This window comes from Otolemur garnettii, unplaced genomic scaffold (genome assembly GCF_000181295.1).
Source record: "Otolemur garnettii isolate 467f Iridium unplaced genomic scaffold, OtoGar3 scaffold00007, whole genome shotgun sequence".
NCBI lineage: Eukaryota > Metazoa > Chordata > Mammalia > Primates > Galagidae > Otolemur > Otolemur garnettii.
The window spans coordinates 31,205,641-31,223,574 of NW_003852402.1; the positions used below are offsets into that span (position 1 = coordinate 31,205,641).

Consider the following 17,934-nt stretch of genomic DNA (forward strand, 5'->3'; position numbering starts at 1 on the left):
GCTGCTAATAAATAAAACTAAATACTACCTCAAGATTCCCTAAATTGGGATCACTTACCTTAATTTTTCTCATAGCACTTGTCACCCTCTGATGTATTACGTACATACTTGTTTATTGTTGGCTGTTTCCTCCTCTCTAGAATATAGATTCCACAGAGACAGCTCTGTTGGCACTGCATAGACTAGTACTTAGCGTATACTATGTGGCGTTAAATATGTTTAGAATGGATGGATGGATGAAAGGAAGAGAAATTGAAATCCTTACTCTACACCTGTCTATCTCTGTGATCTTAGGCAAGTCAGTTCACTTCTTGATGAGTTTGTATCCTTTTTCCTAAAATGAAAATCATAGTGACCTCAAAGTATTATTTTGATGATTAAATAAGAAAATATATGCAAAATGCCTGTTACATGCCTAGTGTCTTTTTGTGTATATCTGACACAGATTGTTTTTTTTTTTTTTTTTAGTTTCATGAGGAAAGACAGATGGCTTGGGATCAAAGAGAAGTTGAGCTAGAACGTCAATTAGACATTTTTGACCGTCAGCAAAATGAAATACTAAATGCAGCACAAAAGGTATTAATGATAATCTGCATGCTACTCTGTTTCATGGCCTGGAGTGTTAACTGACAGATATTTTCTAAATAAGATGTAGTTATAGTTAATGATTGAAATATAAGTGGTGCTTACTCTGTTTTATCATAAAGTTGTAAAATTTGATATTGTCATTCTCAGTGGTATAACTGCTTTCTTAAAAAAATATGCCATTTCTTAATAGTTTGAAGAGGTTACAGGATCAATACCAGACCCTAGTTTGCCCCTCCCAAATCAACTTGAGATTGCACTGAGAAAAATTAAGGAGAACGTTCAAATAATTGTAGAAACAAGGGCAACTTGCAAATCACTGGAAGAGGTAATCAGAAGAATTTTTATTTTAATTTGTGTATTATTGGGTATGTTTTTGGAATTTTTTAAATAGTATTTGTTAATGAGGACAAAGCATAGAATGCTGAATCTCTTGTTTATTCTACTCTCTTCCTTTTCTTCTATAATGTTTCTAATAGCCGGCTAATAATGAACAGCAAGTATGGCTAATTTGAATTCACTATTCATTTAGTTACTATTTGTTACTTTTAGGTATACTGATTAGTAGGAGTAGCATGAAAAGAAACAAAAAGCATTTAATTATAGCTTTATGAGCAATATACATATTAAGATTACCTTTCCCTGTATGATCTTTCCATTCTTATTTATTTTTATGTTTTACTTTTGAGGTGCATACTGTATAATTTATGAATCACTTTTTAGCTTATTCCTTTTTAAACTAGAAATTACTTAATCTAGATCTTGAATTTTTTGATTAATTGGTGATCAAATCTGTCTTTATTAAATTATTCAGAAAATAATAGAAACTAAATATGATTTTAATTGTAGCTTCCACCTAAAAATATTTACTACAAATTGAAAAACAGTTTTTCAACTAATACCGTATGTCAGTAATTGTTAGATCTGTCATTTATGTAAGTTGCCACTGGAATTACTTTATTTAAAATACCTTATGAAGAGTAAAACGTTTTGGATTTTTTTCTAGGTTTTGTTTTAATAAATTACAGATTTTATAATAATGATTCATTGACTTGGGCCACTAAAATTTCAATCTTTTACTCAACTGACTTTTATGGGTTAGTTTTCTAGAGCTCTGATAGTCAATGGGCCAAAATAAAAGAAATAATTTATTACATGTTCTTCCTACATGTAGCACCACCATACATTTCTAGTTCGAAATTACAAGATCCAAGTTAAGTCCCTTAATTATTAATAAATTTCATTTTCATAACAATGAAGTTTCTACAACATGTACTAATCTTATAAATAAACTATATGTACAAATAGTTGTACTGTCATGTAGAAGTGGTCAGGTTAACCTGTCTGGTGGCTGTTGTAAATATGTTGTGAAAATAAAGTAAAACTCCTTTTTTTGCTAATAACCAATCTAACTAAAATTCAGATGAAGCATTTTAAAGGAAATAAGTGCTTTAATTTATTGTGATTTAATCATTGCAGAAGCTAAAAGAAAAAGAATCTGCTTTAAAGTTAGCAGAGCAGAATATTCTGTCAAGAGACAAAGTAATCAATGAACTGAGGCTTCGACTCCCTGCCACCGCAGAAAGAGAAAAGCTCATAGCTGAGCTAGGCAGAAAAGAAGTGGAACCAAAATCTCAGCACACGTTGAAAATTGCTCATCAGACCATTGCAAACATGCAGGCAAGGTTAAATCAAAAGGAAGAAGTGTTAAAGAAGTATCAACATCTTCTAGAAAAAGCCAGAGAGGTATTTGATTATGTTATGCCATTTTATCTATTATTTTTTTACTCACATGTCAAATATTATTCTCCCCTAAAGGGGTAGTTCATTTCTTACTTTCCAGTGATTCTATTTAGGAATTGTTCCTTTGATGTGATTGGATTACAAGTCTGTCAGTAAAACCGGCAGTTTGTGTACGTGCATCTTTCTCTTATAAACTGACTAAGCCAGGAATAGCTGTTAGGGTGAAACCATATGGGTTTCAAAAAATATTAATTGAGCTTATAGGTAAGGATTGAGGCAATAATTTGTGATGAAATGTGTCATATTGGTAATCAGTGGAAATCAGATTAGTTAGAAGTTTGGGGAGAAAAATAATCTAACATTTCAAAATTTTTCTAGAAACAAATGAAAAGATAATAGATACAGGTGCTATTCTAATATTAAGAATCAATTATTATCTGAAGCTGAGTTGTCAGTTTAACATGTGCTAGGGGAGATATATACTGGTCTGAATGTGTACATGCAAATGTTTCTTCCCTATCTCACAGGGATTTTAGAAGATTAAAGATAATAAAATATTTAAGATCTTCTAAATTGATTCAAATCGCAATTTAAGATACAGTTTTTATTTTCTGTAAAACAGGAGCAAAGAGAAATTGTTAGGAAACATGAGGAAGACCTTCACATTCTTCATCATAAATTAGAACTACAGGCTGATAGTTCACTTGATAAATTCAAACAAACAGCTTGGGTAAGCTTCTAAGAACTTCGTTCAATTCCTTATCAATATTTAGGACCATATGATTTAACATTCAGCTCTCTTTCCTCTTTTATTTTGGGAAATAATCCCACCTTTTTGTTAACAAAATAATCTTGTGAAAACACACTTCTGGCCACTCTTCTCCCTAGACCCACATTCTTTAGTAGCTCACTGCCCATAAAATCGTATTTGTACTCCTTAGCCATACAGAGTCTTCCATGAACCTACCTTTTTTTTCGAATTCTACTCATTGTAAGTTTACCTGTATCTAACTGCTTTCCATCTTTTGAATCCAGCTGATAATGTCTCCTTTGATCATTCTGCTCTCTTAGTGTGGCAGGACTTGCCTTTCTGTATTGTGCAGCTTCTCATTTTTGATCTTTACCTCATTAATTCAATCAACGTTTATTGACCCTCCAGTCTAATACATGTCCATACTCTGCTAGAAAGTGGAATACAAAGCACAAGGTCTCTAGTTTCTCTTTTTATTTTTTATTTATTTTTTTTTTTGCCTGTAGGAATAAGCTTGAATCCTTTCTTTGTTAAGCCTTTATTACCTATAAATCATTAAATTTTAGCCTGAATATTATATTTTGATCATTTGAGAAACAAAACTATAGAAGTATAGCATTGAATTACACATGCCCATTGCTATTATATTCGTATTTCATAGGATTTAATAAAACAGTCACCCACTCCAGTTCCTACCAACAAGCATTTCATTCGTCTGGCTGAGATGGAACAGACAGTAGCAGAACAAGATGACTCTCTCTCCTCACTTATGGTAAAACTAAAGAAAGTATCGCAAGATTTAGAGAGACAAAGAGAAATCAATGAATTAAAAGTCAAAGAATTTGAAAATATCAAACTACGGTGAGTCTTAGAAATGTATTATAAAAATAGGCAAATGGTAATAATGGTACAATGAAAATATTAATACAATATAAGCATTTGCTGTGCCAGGCACTGTTCTAAGATCTTTACGCATATTATCTTATTTTTATTTTCAGGACTACCTATGATTTATGTTATTATTTTTCCCATTTTTCAGATGGGGAACTTCCTCAGGAATGCTGCTCAGTAGCATGCCTAGGAAAAGATGGGAAAACCAAAATTTGTATTGTCAGTTTGCCTCAAAAGCTAATCCAGATTCTTCTCTAGAATCTTGTTTGTAACCTCTGAGCTTCAGTTTCATCATCCTTAAAATAGAAGCCATAGTACTTACCTTCACTCCCTCAGGGTAGTTATATACAGAGGCCAAAAAGAACCACATATATGAAGTTTGAAACTTGTAAAATAACATAAATATAAAACGTTATTATTTATATGTCTCTAACAGTGTCTGGCACATAATACAGACTTAAGAAATGTTTGCTGAGTGAAAAGTCATTTTCTATATTAATCGTACTGACAGTGGCATGTTCACAGCATTTCCTGTGTTAGAGATTCTAAACATTGTTCAACCAGTTTATCACAACATAGATTTTAAAGCTAAAATAAGTTACAGTTAGGCAGATTATAATCTTCATAGAATTATCTCTCAAAGTCTCAATTTTCTAAAATGAAAAAATGAGAAAATTGAAATATTTTCGTTCCATTCCAACTCTGAAGCACCTGATAGACCCTTTGATTCATTACTCACTTATCCGAGATGCCGCTGATGAAATTAACAGTATTTTTGCTTTTGTAAGGAGCTGCCACTTTTAAGAAATTATGCTCTAAAAGAGAATTAGCAACAGCATATGGTATATTTTCAATCTGTTTTGCTCACTATATTAAATGTTATACATAATGTTATTTTTGGTAGAGTAAGTTTATGTCATGTTTTGGAGTAAGGAGTTACGCTTTTGCATTTAAAGCCTGTGTGTAAAAATAATAATCATCTTATAAAATACCTTTTATATGTGACTTTTTTGCCACATGAAGTTATTATTTTGTACCTTACTTTCATTTTAGCCTGAATGATAGTCTATGTATTCACATTTGTGTGCATATTTTAATAAGGATAGTACGTATCTCTGTGATTTCTTTAGTAAAACTGGTTATTTTCACAATTTGATGATCATCAAGTTTTGCTAAAAGAATCTAATCTAAAAGAGTTTAACATTTGTCCATGTCTTAACACAATCTCCCTCTCGTTGGTCTGAGTTTAATAATTTAATCTCAATACAGATGCAGTGTCTTTATGCACAGTGAACTGAATATAATTAATTTTGTCTGACTTACTAATGTTGAATGAGCAGTGGGATTAATTGAATTAACTAAGTCTATTGATAGTATCCACTTCCATATATATACACACCTACAGATATAATATTGGTAAATTTGAACTATAAACATTAATATGTATGATTTCTGTGAACGTTTATATTTTGTCCTTGTAATGTTAATTTAGGATGTGCTTCTCAAATATAAGAGTTAGTCCCTTCCCCTTCTAGGAGACATGGCAGTGTCTGTAGACATTTTGACTGTTCTGGCTCGCAAGTACTACTGGCATCTAGTGGGTTCAAAGAAGCAAGAGATGCTACTAATCGTCCTGCAAAGCACAGGACGCAAGACAGCATCTCCAGTAATAAGGAATGGTTTAGTCAGAAATGTTAACAGTGCGTGGTTGGGAAACAGTGATACGGAGGAAGCAGTCATGTCTTTCAGGAGCCATTTAACATGCCGTTGTGTTCATTCTCAACACACGGTTTGACTAGAGCCACAAAGTAACTTTTTGAGATTGATGTCAAAAATGTTAGGCAGAAATAAGAAGAAAAATGTCTGTTTTATGTTAAGTTCGAGGATAGTTAAATGGAATAAACAGTTGTTCTTTTGGGTTTGAATGAGTGTATCAATATTTACATTGTAAGGATACTTAGGACTGAATGTTTGCTCTTTGTGAAATTTGTATCATTCAAGGTAGTAATTACAGAAACCACTAATGTGTATATGTACGTGTGTGTGTGTTTTATACATAAATAAATATATATATATCCTTTTTTTAACATCAGGCTCCAAGAAAACCATGCAGATGAAATGAAAAAAGTAAGAGCGGAAGTAGAAGATTTAAGGTGTCTTCTTGCCCAGGCACAAAAAGAGTCCCAGAGTTTAAAATCTGAACTTCAGGCTCAAAAAGAAGCAAATTCCAGAGCTCCAACAACTACAATGAGAAACCTAGTAGATCGGCTTAAGAGCCAGTTGGCCTTGAAAGAGAAACAACAGAAAGTAAGAAACAATAGAATTACTAGTAACATTTAGGAAAATTGTGATATTTTTATTTTTATAAGCAATATTGATAGATTACTTTTAGAGATTTGTAAATGTATAACAGATGTTAGTATAAATCTCTATTGTAATAAAAAATATGAGCGTTGTCTTATGCTTTTAAACAGTGTTTCAAATCAGTTCTTTTAAATAGCATCATTAAATGCTATTTTTCACTGTAAAAACAATCTATTTTATCTTCAGATGTTGTCATCCATCTGATTTGTGGATCATCTCTAATAAATAAGAGGAAATCTTAATTATTTTCTCTCTTTTTCCACTGAGATTTTATGCTACTGAGGCTATTTTGACCAGTTGAACCATTTCAAACAATTTGGGGAATTGAGAGAGAGAGAATAATGAAGACAGATTAAAGAAGATAGAAACAGGGATGGTTTGGGGGGGAAGGAATGGATCAATGGATTACCTGATTCATTAGGGGTTTTCTTTATCTTAGGTTTGATGTATTCAAATTGATTTAGAAGGTGCTGCTATTTTGTTATACTAGCTCATGAAATTTATTGGTTAATTTTGAGCCTTTTCTAGGGTGTAACTTACCTTATTTACTTAAATACAATTAATTTCACATGGAAGGATGTACTGCATGACAATTTAAATATCTAACCTCGGATATTTGAAAACAAAACGTGTGTGATTTTTTTGCACAGATTTCTTGGTTTAGTTTGAGTTTTTAAAATCATTAAGGTTTTCAGCTCTTAACATTCAATTTGGAAAGAATTGAGTATAATTTCTAAAGAAAATTTATCTGAAAAAGTTGGGTTAATTTGTCAATTATGTTTGATTAAACACATACTATTTTAAGAAAATAGCAGAAAGTAAAATGCTTGTTTTTTATATTATATATTCCTCATGTAAAATTTCAATTTTTCTTACATGTATTTATGATACAATTTTAAGGCACTTAGTCGAGCACTTTTGGAACTCCGGGCAGAGATGACAGCAGCAGCTGAAGAACGTATTATTTCTGCAACTTCTCAGAAAGAAGCACATCTCAACGTTCAACAAATCGTTGACCGACATACTAAAGAGCTAAAGGTAATCATCAACACATGCATTAATGTCATAAAGTTTGTAATAATTCCTGTTACAGGAGAATTGGCATTTCTAATGAATTATTGGTAGATAGACTTACATACACACTTTTTTGCTCAATAACTATGTTCATGGTACTCAGGTACTGATTATCCTCTTGGGGATTAGGAAGAGTAGGACATTATGAGTTAATAGAATTTTCCTAATAGAATTAAATGCAAGAAACATTTTACTTAGGATTTTTATTTATATACTTTTATTAGAGCAGTTTTAGGTTCATAGCAAAATTAAGAGGAAGGTGCAGAGATTTCCCATGCATACTCTGCCCCCACACATGCATAGCTTCTTCCATTATCAGTATCCCCAACCAGAGCGGTACATGTGATACATTTATTGACATATAATAATCACCCAGAGTCCAAGTTTACATTACATTTAGCTTTTGGTGTTGTGTATTTTGTGGGTTTAGATGAATGTGTAATGATATGTGTTCATCATTATATAATAGTATCATACAGAGTATTTTCACTACCCAAAAGATGCTCTGAGCTTTCTGTTTATTCTTTTCTCCCCACCCTGGCAAATCCCTGACAACCAGTGACTTTTTTTTTTTTTGGCAGTTTTTTGGCATAGGCCAGGCTTAAACCGGCCACTCCTGGTATATGGGGCCGGTGCCTTACTCCTTGAGCCACAGGCACCACCCAGTGATCTTTCCATAGGGTTGCCTTTTCCAGAATGCCTTATAGTTGGAATCACACAGTATGATCCCATCACTGCCACTGAACAGGACAGCTAGGATCTCCTTTCTGGTGGCTAATACATACTGTCTACTATTATAAGTTATCCTTCCACGTCTTATCAGATGTTTTGTTTTATATCACTCTTACGCTCCGTGGTGTTACAAACATTGCCATGCATATTGATATGTGCCTGTTTCTTCAATTAATTTAGATTAATGAACATCTGCGTATTTGATCAAATTTTGTTTCTGGGTGTTCATTGAAGAAGAATTTCCTTAGACTGTTCCTTGATTTCTTTTTCTCAAAGTAGACTTTGTTCATTTGACATGAACTTGAAAAAATATATGTGGTTTGTAGGGGTTTCTTTCCTTGTGTGCTTAAAAATTTAGATCGAAACTTTCTTTTAATTCAAAGTGTTAATAGGTATGCTTTTTGTTTGATGTTGCTTTTATTATTGGTACATAATAAAGATTCATGAATAAGACTTTACTTTTATCTCTAGTCACAAATTGCAGATTTAAGTGAAAATCTTTTAAAACTGAAAGAAGCTCTTAAAACAAGTAAAAATAGAGAAAACTCACTAGCTGATAATTTGAATGACTTAAACAATGAGCTACAAAGAAACCAAAAAGCCTACAATAAAATACTTAGAGAGAAAGATGGGATTGATCAAGAAAATACTGAACTGAAAAGGCAAATCAAAAGATTAGCTGGTGGATTACAGGTAATTTTTTATTTAATTCTGAGAATGCCTTTACTTACAAAATATAAACAGTAGTTTATTCCTGTTCTATACGTCTGTCTATGATATTTGCTAAAACTGGCTTTCAAATCACTTTGATTAACGAATTCCTTTACTTAGGAATGTTGTGCTTAGAGTTCTAGTAGCATATTTCATTCAAATGTAAAGCAGCTACCAAGTTATTTTATGTATTAAGAGTATCATTTAGAAAGTATGGTCAGCAATAACTTCAGAAAAGCTTTATAATTGCATTGTTGTGTATTTATTTGTAAGATATAAAGATACCCTTAACTTTTCAGGGTAAGCCTTTGGTAGATAATAAACAAAGTTTAATTGAAGAACTCCAAAAGAAAGTAAAAAACCTAGAAAGCCAACTGGAAAGAAAAGCGGATGAAGCAGACATAAAACCTATAAAAGAAAAGGTATGTGAAGAAGCATACTAATTAATACACACATATTTAAGATAGATTAAGTTAAGTAAGTAGTGGCTGAACAGGTATCATACTGTATGCATTTGAGGCCCTGATGCGTATTGTAAGTCGTACTGAGTAACAGAGACCTAAAGCAAGTTTCTGTCCTTGAGGAATTTACAATCTACTTAAGGAAGCAGCTATAATGCAACTCTTATTAAATCATCTCCATATCATCTTTCTGACATTAGACTCTAACTGAACATCCTGGATACTTACTTATCTGTATGTTCCTTTTTTTTGTTTGTTTTTCCTTATTAGATTATAAGCTTTAATGGCAAGAACTTTTCCTGTTCTGTTTATCACTGTATTCTGGCACATAGTAGATGCTCAATATTTGTCAAATGAATGAAAATTTTTAGGATTTTGATACAGAATAAATGAAAAGAGAACTTCTCTCTCCATCCTACCTCCTCCCCTCATGTCCCGCAGTCTAGAACATACCCCTAGTGACATTGCCTTTGTTATTTTTCTGTTCATCTTTAAATTGAACCTTGCTTCCTTCAGGCTCAGTTTAGCAGGTAATACTAGGTGGGATAGAATTGCCCAGGCCCAACAAAACAGTCTGTGCTGTACAATTATTTACCTACATACCCTATGTCCCCAACTAGTATTTACATTTCTGGGAGTATAAATAAGGTAAAAAATTGAACAATATTTGAGAAAACTATTGGATAAGATAGTTCTCCAGTAGTAGAGAAGATAGTTTTGATATGGTAACTAATCTTAGTTGGGAATTTGACTTTAAACCATGGCTCTTACTCCTTCAGACCTCACATTCCCTTTTATCATAAATAGAATGTTTCATAATATTCTCTTTACTCTTCCAAATGATAGTCATAGTTAATATAAACTACCTATTTACATTAATTTCAAAAAGGTCATTATATATATCCTAAGTGAAATATACTATATATGGGAGGAACATAAAAGGAAAATAACTTTAAAATAATAAATATATTTGTATACTATTCATATTTCAACATGTAAATGCTTTGGCATAACTAAAATAGAAAACAAAATGAACTAGTGATGTGCTTGCAACTTTACATGGCATTAATATGAATCTAAAGCTACAACTGTAGACTGATATAAATGTGTTCTATAGGCAAGTTAGATGTCATGTTTGTAATTTGATTTCCAAAATGGTAAACAGGCTGGGCGCAGTGGCACACGCCTATAAACCTAGCACTTTTGGAGACTGAGGTGGGAGGACTGCTTGAAGCTAGGAGTTTGACACCAGCTCGGGCAACATGGCAAGTCCTTGTCTTTACAAAAGATAAAAAGATTAACTGGTGTGGTGACCTGTAATTCTAGCTATTTGAATTACACCGAGGCAGGAGTTTGGGTTGCGGTGAGCTATGAAGACGCCACTGCACTCAAAACTGTATCTTAATAAAACAAAAACCAAAAATGGTGAACAGCTATTGGTACAAAACAGTGTCTGTACCTTTTATTAAGACCATTGTGTTTCTAGAAAATGTAGTGTATAATAAAAACCATACACTACTTATTCAATAATATGTGAAACGGAGATAAGTTCTTAGTTCCGACCACTATGAGCAGAATTTGTAAGTGTATGAATAGTCAATAAGACATTTGAAAATTGTTCAGTGCGTGGGACTATCCTGCATTACACAGGTTTTCGTGGCTCCTCTATCTCAGTTAAAAGAAAACGTGACACGTAGTCCTAAAATGTCCTAATTCTCTTCTATCTTTTTTGTCTTAAATACTTTTTACCAGCTAACTTACTACAAAATGTATTTAGATTTTTTTCTGTTTTATTATCTTTTACTCCTTTTCTCCCAGTCTACCCAACCAACCAACTAGCCAGCATAAACTAGATTATACAATTTATGAAGATATATTTTTGTCTGATATATTCATTGTGTCTGTTCCTAGTGCCTAGAGTAGTACTTGGTATATGATAGCACTAAATCAATATCTGTTGAATGAGTAAAGTAATATGCATTAAAGACTTGTGGGAGCTCTGATTTTGGAAGACCATAATGGGTAACAGGTTGGGTTGGTCATTTATACTTGAGATTCTTGGTTAGTAGCTTACTTTAGTCTATAGTAGAATATTTATTTGAATACTTTTTAAGGATATTGATACCAGTCAAAATTGTCTCCCAGAATGTTCTATATCATGTGATAGAATAAAATACACTTATACTAGAAATCATTTTTACTAATAGCTTGGCATGCCTAAAGATTCTAGGAGTTATATAGGTTGAACATCCCTAATCTGAAAATCTGATCAAAAATGCTCCAAAATCTGATATTTTTTAGCACCAAGATGGTGTCACAGGTAGAAAATTCCACACTTGACCTCATGTGACAACTGACAGTCAAAATGCAGACAAAGCTTTGTTTCATGTACAAAATTAGCAAAAATACTGAATAAAATTACCTTTTGGTATGTGTATAAAGTATATATGAAACATAAGTGAATTTTATATTTAGACTTGGGTCCTATCCCTAAGATCTCTCATATATGTGTGTGTGTGTGTGTGTGTGTGTGTGTACATATATACATATATGTACATATATTCAACTATTTTAAATCGCATGTAAATGTTATGGACGTTCTGTATATTCCAAAATAAAAAAAAAATCTGAAATTTGAAAACACTTCTGGTCCCAAGTATTTCAGATAAGGAATGCTCACTTGTATACCTAAATGAGCCTATTTACATATTTTCTAGAAAGTATCGGTTTACCATTTCTCTAGTTAAATTGTAATTGACAAATCTTAAAGGGAAATTAAACATGATATTAGTGATTTTCTACCTCTGTTCTTGTTTACAGAGTTCTAGAGAAGAATTAATTAGATGGGAAGAAGGTAAAAAATGGCAAACCAAAATGGAAGGAGTGCGAAGCAAATTAAAAGAGAAAGAGGGGGAAGTCAGTACTCTAACGAAGCAATTGAATACTTTGAAGGACTTGTTTGCCAAGTGAGTTTAAATTTCATGGTAAATGCAATTACGTGTAAAAACCTGTATTGACCTGGAAGTTGTCTAATTTTATCATAGTAATGAGAAATTTTCTAGTTTTAGTAATCATTTATTATGTGTTTTATTTCCTTTAAAATGTTCTTTAAATCTGTTTTAACATTTATAAATGGAGTTTCCTGTCCTTTTGAGGTAAATTCTTAAATTAGATATTGGTCTAGTAAGCAATGAGTAATGCAGTTGAACAAGGATAAACAGTGAATGGTATATTTTCATGATTTTGTATTAAATTCCATAGAGTTGATAAAGAGAAACTTACTTTGCAAAGGAAGCTAAAGACAACTGGCATGACTGTTGATCAGGTTATAGGAGTACGAGCTTTAGAGTCAGAAAAAGAGTTGGAAGAATTAAAGAAGAGAAATCTTGACTTACAGAATGACATATTGCATATGAGGTAAGATATAACAGAGAAATGTGTTACCTGTTGTAGTGAAGAAAACTGGTTGACTCATAGAAATGTAAACAATAAATGTATATATTTTTTAAGCTTGAATTGTTTGTCTCTTCCCATGTGAGTTGAGAGATTCCTGGTACTTTGTATGGTATGTAAGTTTGGATTGTATTCTTGAACTCTTAAATATTATGTTTTGAGACTCTAGGTCTTGTTTAAATTTCATAGAAAATCGGAGATATTTTTGTTTTAGCATGTAGCTAGTCTAATTATGTTCAGGCTGTAAGTTCCAGCCTCCTTTCTGTGGGCTTGTGTTCCAACATCAGTTCCATTTCCAAAGCCTTCACAGTACTACTCACATGTCGTGCCTGTGCATGTCTCCATTGATGATCTGGTATGTAGGCTATGTTCTGTTCATTCAGTTCTTAGAAACTCTGGTTCTCTGATTAGGATAAGGTCCATACTTGTGCAGCTCAAGAGTGAACCCAAAAGTTCATAAGCGACTTTACAGCCTTCCTTTGCAGGGTCCCTTTCCTGAGCTCCTCCCTCTCTGTGATCTATGATATTTTCTCTTTCCCTAGGGCAGGGATGGGGAACCTTTTCATGGCAGCAGGCCACTTTTAATTTAGCTGTTATTAAATAAGGCCACATTCAAGAAACTTCACTTAGATATTCTTAAAAATGGACATTCTTTTGTAAAAATCTAACTACTATGTACTTAATAATTTCAAAAAATGAAAATTACTTGCTAATTTTAAAGTTAACCTTTCAATGACTTGGTTATGTCTGCTTTTTGTTGGAAAGCATTTGAGTATTTGGTTGCCGTGTGCAGGTCCCCAATTTCAGTCGCTCCTCTAGATGAGTATCAGTAATTTGTGACCTAAAGGGCATGTTGCTTTGGGTTAGGAGAATGTAGATTCACAGCACGAAGTGGTAAAAAGCAAGAAAGCATTTGGGGCTTATTGCCAAAGGTGTGGCTATTTTACTGCATCTTTCCATATTTCATTTGGATCTTTCATCAGACAATGGCTTTAAAATAGCATCTACAGAAAGTGCATTCACTCCCTTCTGAGTTCTTTAGGTGCCTTGGTGATATCAGCTAGGTCAGGCTGCAATGCTGATTTGAGTGTGATGTCAAGAACCTCAAAGTCAGTGAACCTTTCATTATTCTCCAGTTAGTAAGTCTATAACAGCTGGATATTTTTCAAATGATTGGCATATATCATCCTGCTCATTAGTGACCTCGGCTAACTGGAGAAATGTTCATCTGAAACTTCCTTCTGAAGAGATGCTTTGACAAAAGATAATTTTTTTCAAAATGCTGGGTGTTTTTTCCATATATCATATACATATGTAGTTTTACCTTGCAAAGCAATAGTGATTTCGATTTCACGTGTCACACAGAAATGCTGCATTCCTATAGAAATCTTCTTTCAATAATTCACACTGCCAATTCTATTCTTCATAAAATTTAAGCATCTGTTCTCACAGAGATAAAATACTATCTACCACCTGTTCCTGTGATAGCCAACACACTTTAGAATGATATGGCAAATCCACACTTAATACCTCATAGTTCACCTTTAGAATTAGGAGGCTTTCTTGAAGCCTCAGTTTAGACCACCACCTTCAGATTTCAAATACAGTAAAATCTCCATAGTTGACCTACTGTGATCACCTTAAGTTGACCTAATTTTCACAGACCAGACATGTACCACTTAAACATAGCAGGACAGTAGGCCTAGTTCCTTGTGTTGACCATCTCCATGTACTCCATTTATTGACCAGTATTTTACAGTCCCTGGGTAGTCAACTTACAGAGGTTCTACTGTATTTACTTTTTAGGTCCTGAAATAGCTGCTCCACATATTTAGTCGAGACAAGATTGACTGTTTACCCCATGGTATCTGGAACCAACACCCATCCATCTCCTACTCCTTGCTCTATATCATTTCTTAATGGGGCCTTTGAGATTTTCTTTTTTTTTTTCCTGTCTCTTTCTAAGTTATATCTTTTAATATAGTCATGGTCATAAAAATTAATACGAAAACATGTCCTGAAAACAAAAAATAAAATCACTTAATTTTCTATTTGACTCATTTCTTCAAAGATAAGCTTAAGGTTAGTTTTACATAACTTGTTATTTCTTCTGGCACTTACAAACAGTCTGTAATCAAGTAATGATCATTGTCAAGGCCTGATATCTACCTATCATAATTGGATTTGAGGATATTTACCCTTCATAAATTTATAGTTCTTTTTTTCTATTAATCTTTAAAAGTTAACATTAGTCCTCTATGTAATGTACTATTGTGTCAACGTGAATGTGATGGGAACATAAGAAGTTGAAATTCTTTCAGGGACACTCTAAAGGGCTTCTAAGCTACATTCTATCCTCTTCTAAATTATTGTTTGTTAAATTCTTTAGATTTTCCTTGATAGAGAAGAAAAAAAATAATTGAGGAACTTTTCTTCTAGACATGTGTTTGTAGTTACTGTCTGGTCCCAGCAGTGGCTCTTCCCCTTCCTTGTTTTTCTTGATCTAAACCCATCTTCAAAACAAAACCCTTTTATTCTTTGCAGTTTTTAACCCTTTGCAGTTTTAACTCTTTTAACCCTTTGCAGTTTTCACGAGGATCGTTTTCATTTTGAACCTGCTAATACTTTTAGATACTCTTTCTAACAATGTGAATCTGTGTGGACTAAAGTAATTAGAGAAGACTTTATAGAAGAGATTGAATTTGTTGTCTTTCTTAATTCAAGAAGTTTGAATTCCTGAATTTTTTGAATCAGATTCAGATGTTAAATGTAGGAAGAACAGATCAAAAAGGGGAACCCTAGAGGCAAGAGTGAATGTTTCATGTGTGGGTAAGAGTGGATTTTTTTGCTTCAGTAGAGATAGACTCCTGGATAATCAGGTGGGGTGGAGATGGCTATGCTGGACTCTGGAGGGCGTTGTAGGCTGGGCAGGTGAGTTCAGGCTTGAAGGATAGGTTGTTATCTGGAACCATTAATAGGCTTTTAGATTCTTGAGCTTCTTGAGAAGGACATGGCTATTATGTAATTATTATATAATGTTTTAAAAATAGTAGATATTTTAGTTTATCTTACATAATTCCATATAGAGAGAGGCCTGTTACTTTAAAATGTTAACGTATTTCAATAAATCAAAATATACTTTTTAACTCAAAGTCCTTCAGTGAATCCTCTATAGAGAATTGTCATGATGTCCTAATTTATATTTTATAAATTTAGAAGTTTTTAAGAATTTTAAATTAATACAGTATAAAACATACTGCATTTTCCTTTCTTTCCTCTTTGTATTTTAATATAATAAAATATGGAAAAGGTGAAGTTTGCATAGTAAAGAATCTGTGGTGTTTGTTCATAGGACCCACCAAGCTCTTCCTCGAGATTCTGTTATAGAAGATTTACGTTTACAAAACAGATACCTCCAAGAAAAACTTCACGCTTTAGAAAAACAATTTTCAAAGGATTCATATTCTAGGCCTTTAGTGAGTATACATATTTTTTCTTTTTTCTATTTGTAAATACATAAACAGTGTAGTCTGCTTCTTTATATAAAAAATGAAACATTAAATACTTCTCATTAGTATTAACGTAACAAATTCAACTTTGTTTTTAACTAGATGGTGATACATAATAACTTCCTCAATCTTCTCTAACACAGCAGTAAACTTAAAACTCTTGATAGCAGTGATTGTATTAATAGAAATTTTAGGCTCGGCGCCTGTGGCTCAAGCGGCTAAGGTGCCAGCCACATATACCTAAGGTGGCAGGTTTGAATCCCCAGCCTGGGCCTGCCAAACAACAATGATGGCTGCAACCAAAAAATGGCCAGGCGTTGTGGCGGGCGCCTGTGGTCCCAGCTACTTGGGAGGCTGAGGCAGGAGACTCGCTTGAGCCCAGGAATTGGAGGTTGCTGTGAGCGTGATGCCATGGCACTCTACCCAGGGGGATAGCTTGAGGCTCCGTCTCAAAAAAAAAAAACAAAAAAGAAAGAACTTTTAAATAATGTTATGAAATTTGCTATGGCAGGAGCATACCATTAAATAAAATAGGAAAATATGTTCCAGCACTACTTCTATTCAAATATGTCTGACACAATTGTAGTTTATAAAAACTCATTAATTATTAATGTAGAATTATTTTTAAAAACTTAGTGTATGTACTTTTATTATTTTTCTTCTTTTTATGTTTCTTCTACTTCAAGGAGAATCAGGTATGTGACACCTCTACGCTTTCTACCCTTGTTACCAATATTAATAAATATAGGCGTAATGTTTTCACAAAAAACAATATTCAGGAACAAAAAAAAAGAAACAACTCATAACAATATTCAGAATTAAAAATAAAAAGAGGATAGATGCCAGTGACTACTTATATCATTGGGTACCTAGAAATATTCTATGGTATTATAATAATGAAGAAAAACAGAAGATATTGTAGATCCCACTGAGTTAATTAAATTTGAGGAGACAAGACCAAATAATAAATCAAATCCATTTAGGTCTGCTAGTGGTAATTTGGCAGATTTTCAGTCCTAAAGTTGAGAAAACTATGGGGCAGTGCCTGTGCTCAAAAGGGTAGGGCACTGGCCCTATATGCTGGAGGTGGCGGGTTCAAACCCAGCCCCGGCCAAAAATAGAGAAAACTATGGAAGAATATTGTAAAAATGAGAAAGAGGAATGTAAAATGAGGAAGAGAATAAGATAGGCAAGAATGAAAAAGGAAAGGGACACACAGCTGAAGACGTGCGTCCTAACTGCATGGGTTCAGAAGGATCCGCTGGGGAGGGCCGTGTTGATGCCTCCATTGCTGAGGCAGTGAAGCCATGTGTAGGCAGATTATGTAACTGACACACAAGTATTAATTTAGCCAAGGAGTGAAATGTCCCTGGTTTGAATACACGGCAGTCCTTTATGTCATTGTTAAATAGTTTTTTTTACAGCAAATGGTATGAGTAATATGTACATAAATAGTGCAAATGAGTAAGCGTGTAGGGTTTATAAAAATTATTAACTATTAGTCGACTCTCCTTACGCCCGAATTTTTGACTAGTTCCCACAAAAATTGGTGCTTACACATTTTCTAGTTTAGTACTCTTGTTTATTATCGTCGGTATTCATTTAGAAAGTATTAGATAAATTAGCAAAGAGGACACTTTAGAGGTGTTTGTTTTGCTTT

At 33.2% G+C, this 17,934-nt stretch overlaps 1 protein-coding gene across 5 annotated transcripts in view; it reads left to right on the plus strand.

Moving 5' to 3' along the window:
• CEP290 (centrosomal protein 290) overlaps positions 1-17,934 on the plus strand; it is a 91,231-nt gene that overhangs the window by 56,859 nt on the left and 16,438 nt on the right. For 4 of the 5 annotated variants that reach the window (XM_023509307.1, XM_023509311.1, XM_023509308.1 and 1 more), the window contains 13 exons: positions 469-576; positions 779-913; positions 2,065-2,331; positions 2,951-3,058; positions 3,741-3,940; positions 6,064-6,277; positions 7,235-7,372; positions 8,612-8,833; positions 9,151-9,273; positions 12,133-12,278; positions 12,574-12,729; positions 16,118-16,241; positions 16,961-16,969. In XM_023509307.1, coding sequence (XP_023365075.1) covers positions 469-576; positions 779-913; positions 2,065-2,331; positions 2,951-3,058; positions 3,741-3,940; positions 6,064-6,277; positions 7,235-7,372; positions 8,612-8,833; positions 9,151-9,273; positions 12,133-12,278; positions 12,574-12,729; positions 16,118-16,241; positions 16,961-16,969 — 1,950 coding nt within the window. The remainder of the gene's footprint in view (positions 1-468; positions 577-778; positions 914-2,064; positions 2,332-2,950; positions 3,059-3,740; positions 3,941-6,063; positions 6,278-7,234; positions 7,373-8,611; positions 8,834-9,150; positions 9,274-12,132; positions 12,279-12,573; positions 12,730-16,117; positions 16,242-16,960; positions 16,970-17,934) is intronic. The other variant, XM_023509310.1, reaches the window with a different exon arrangement.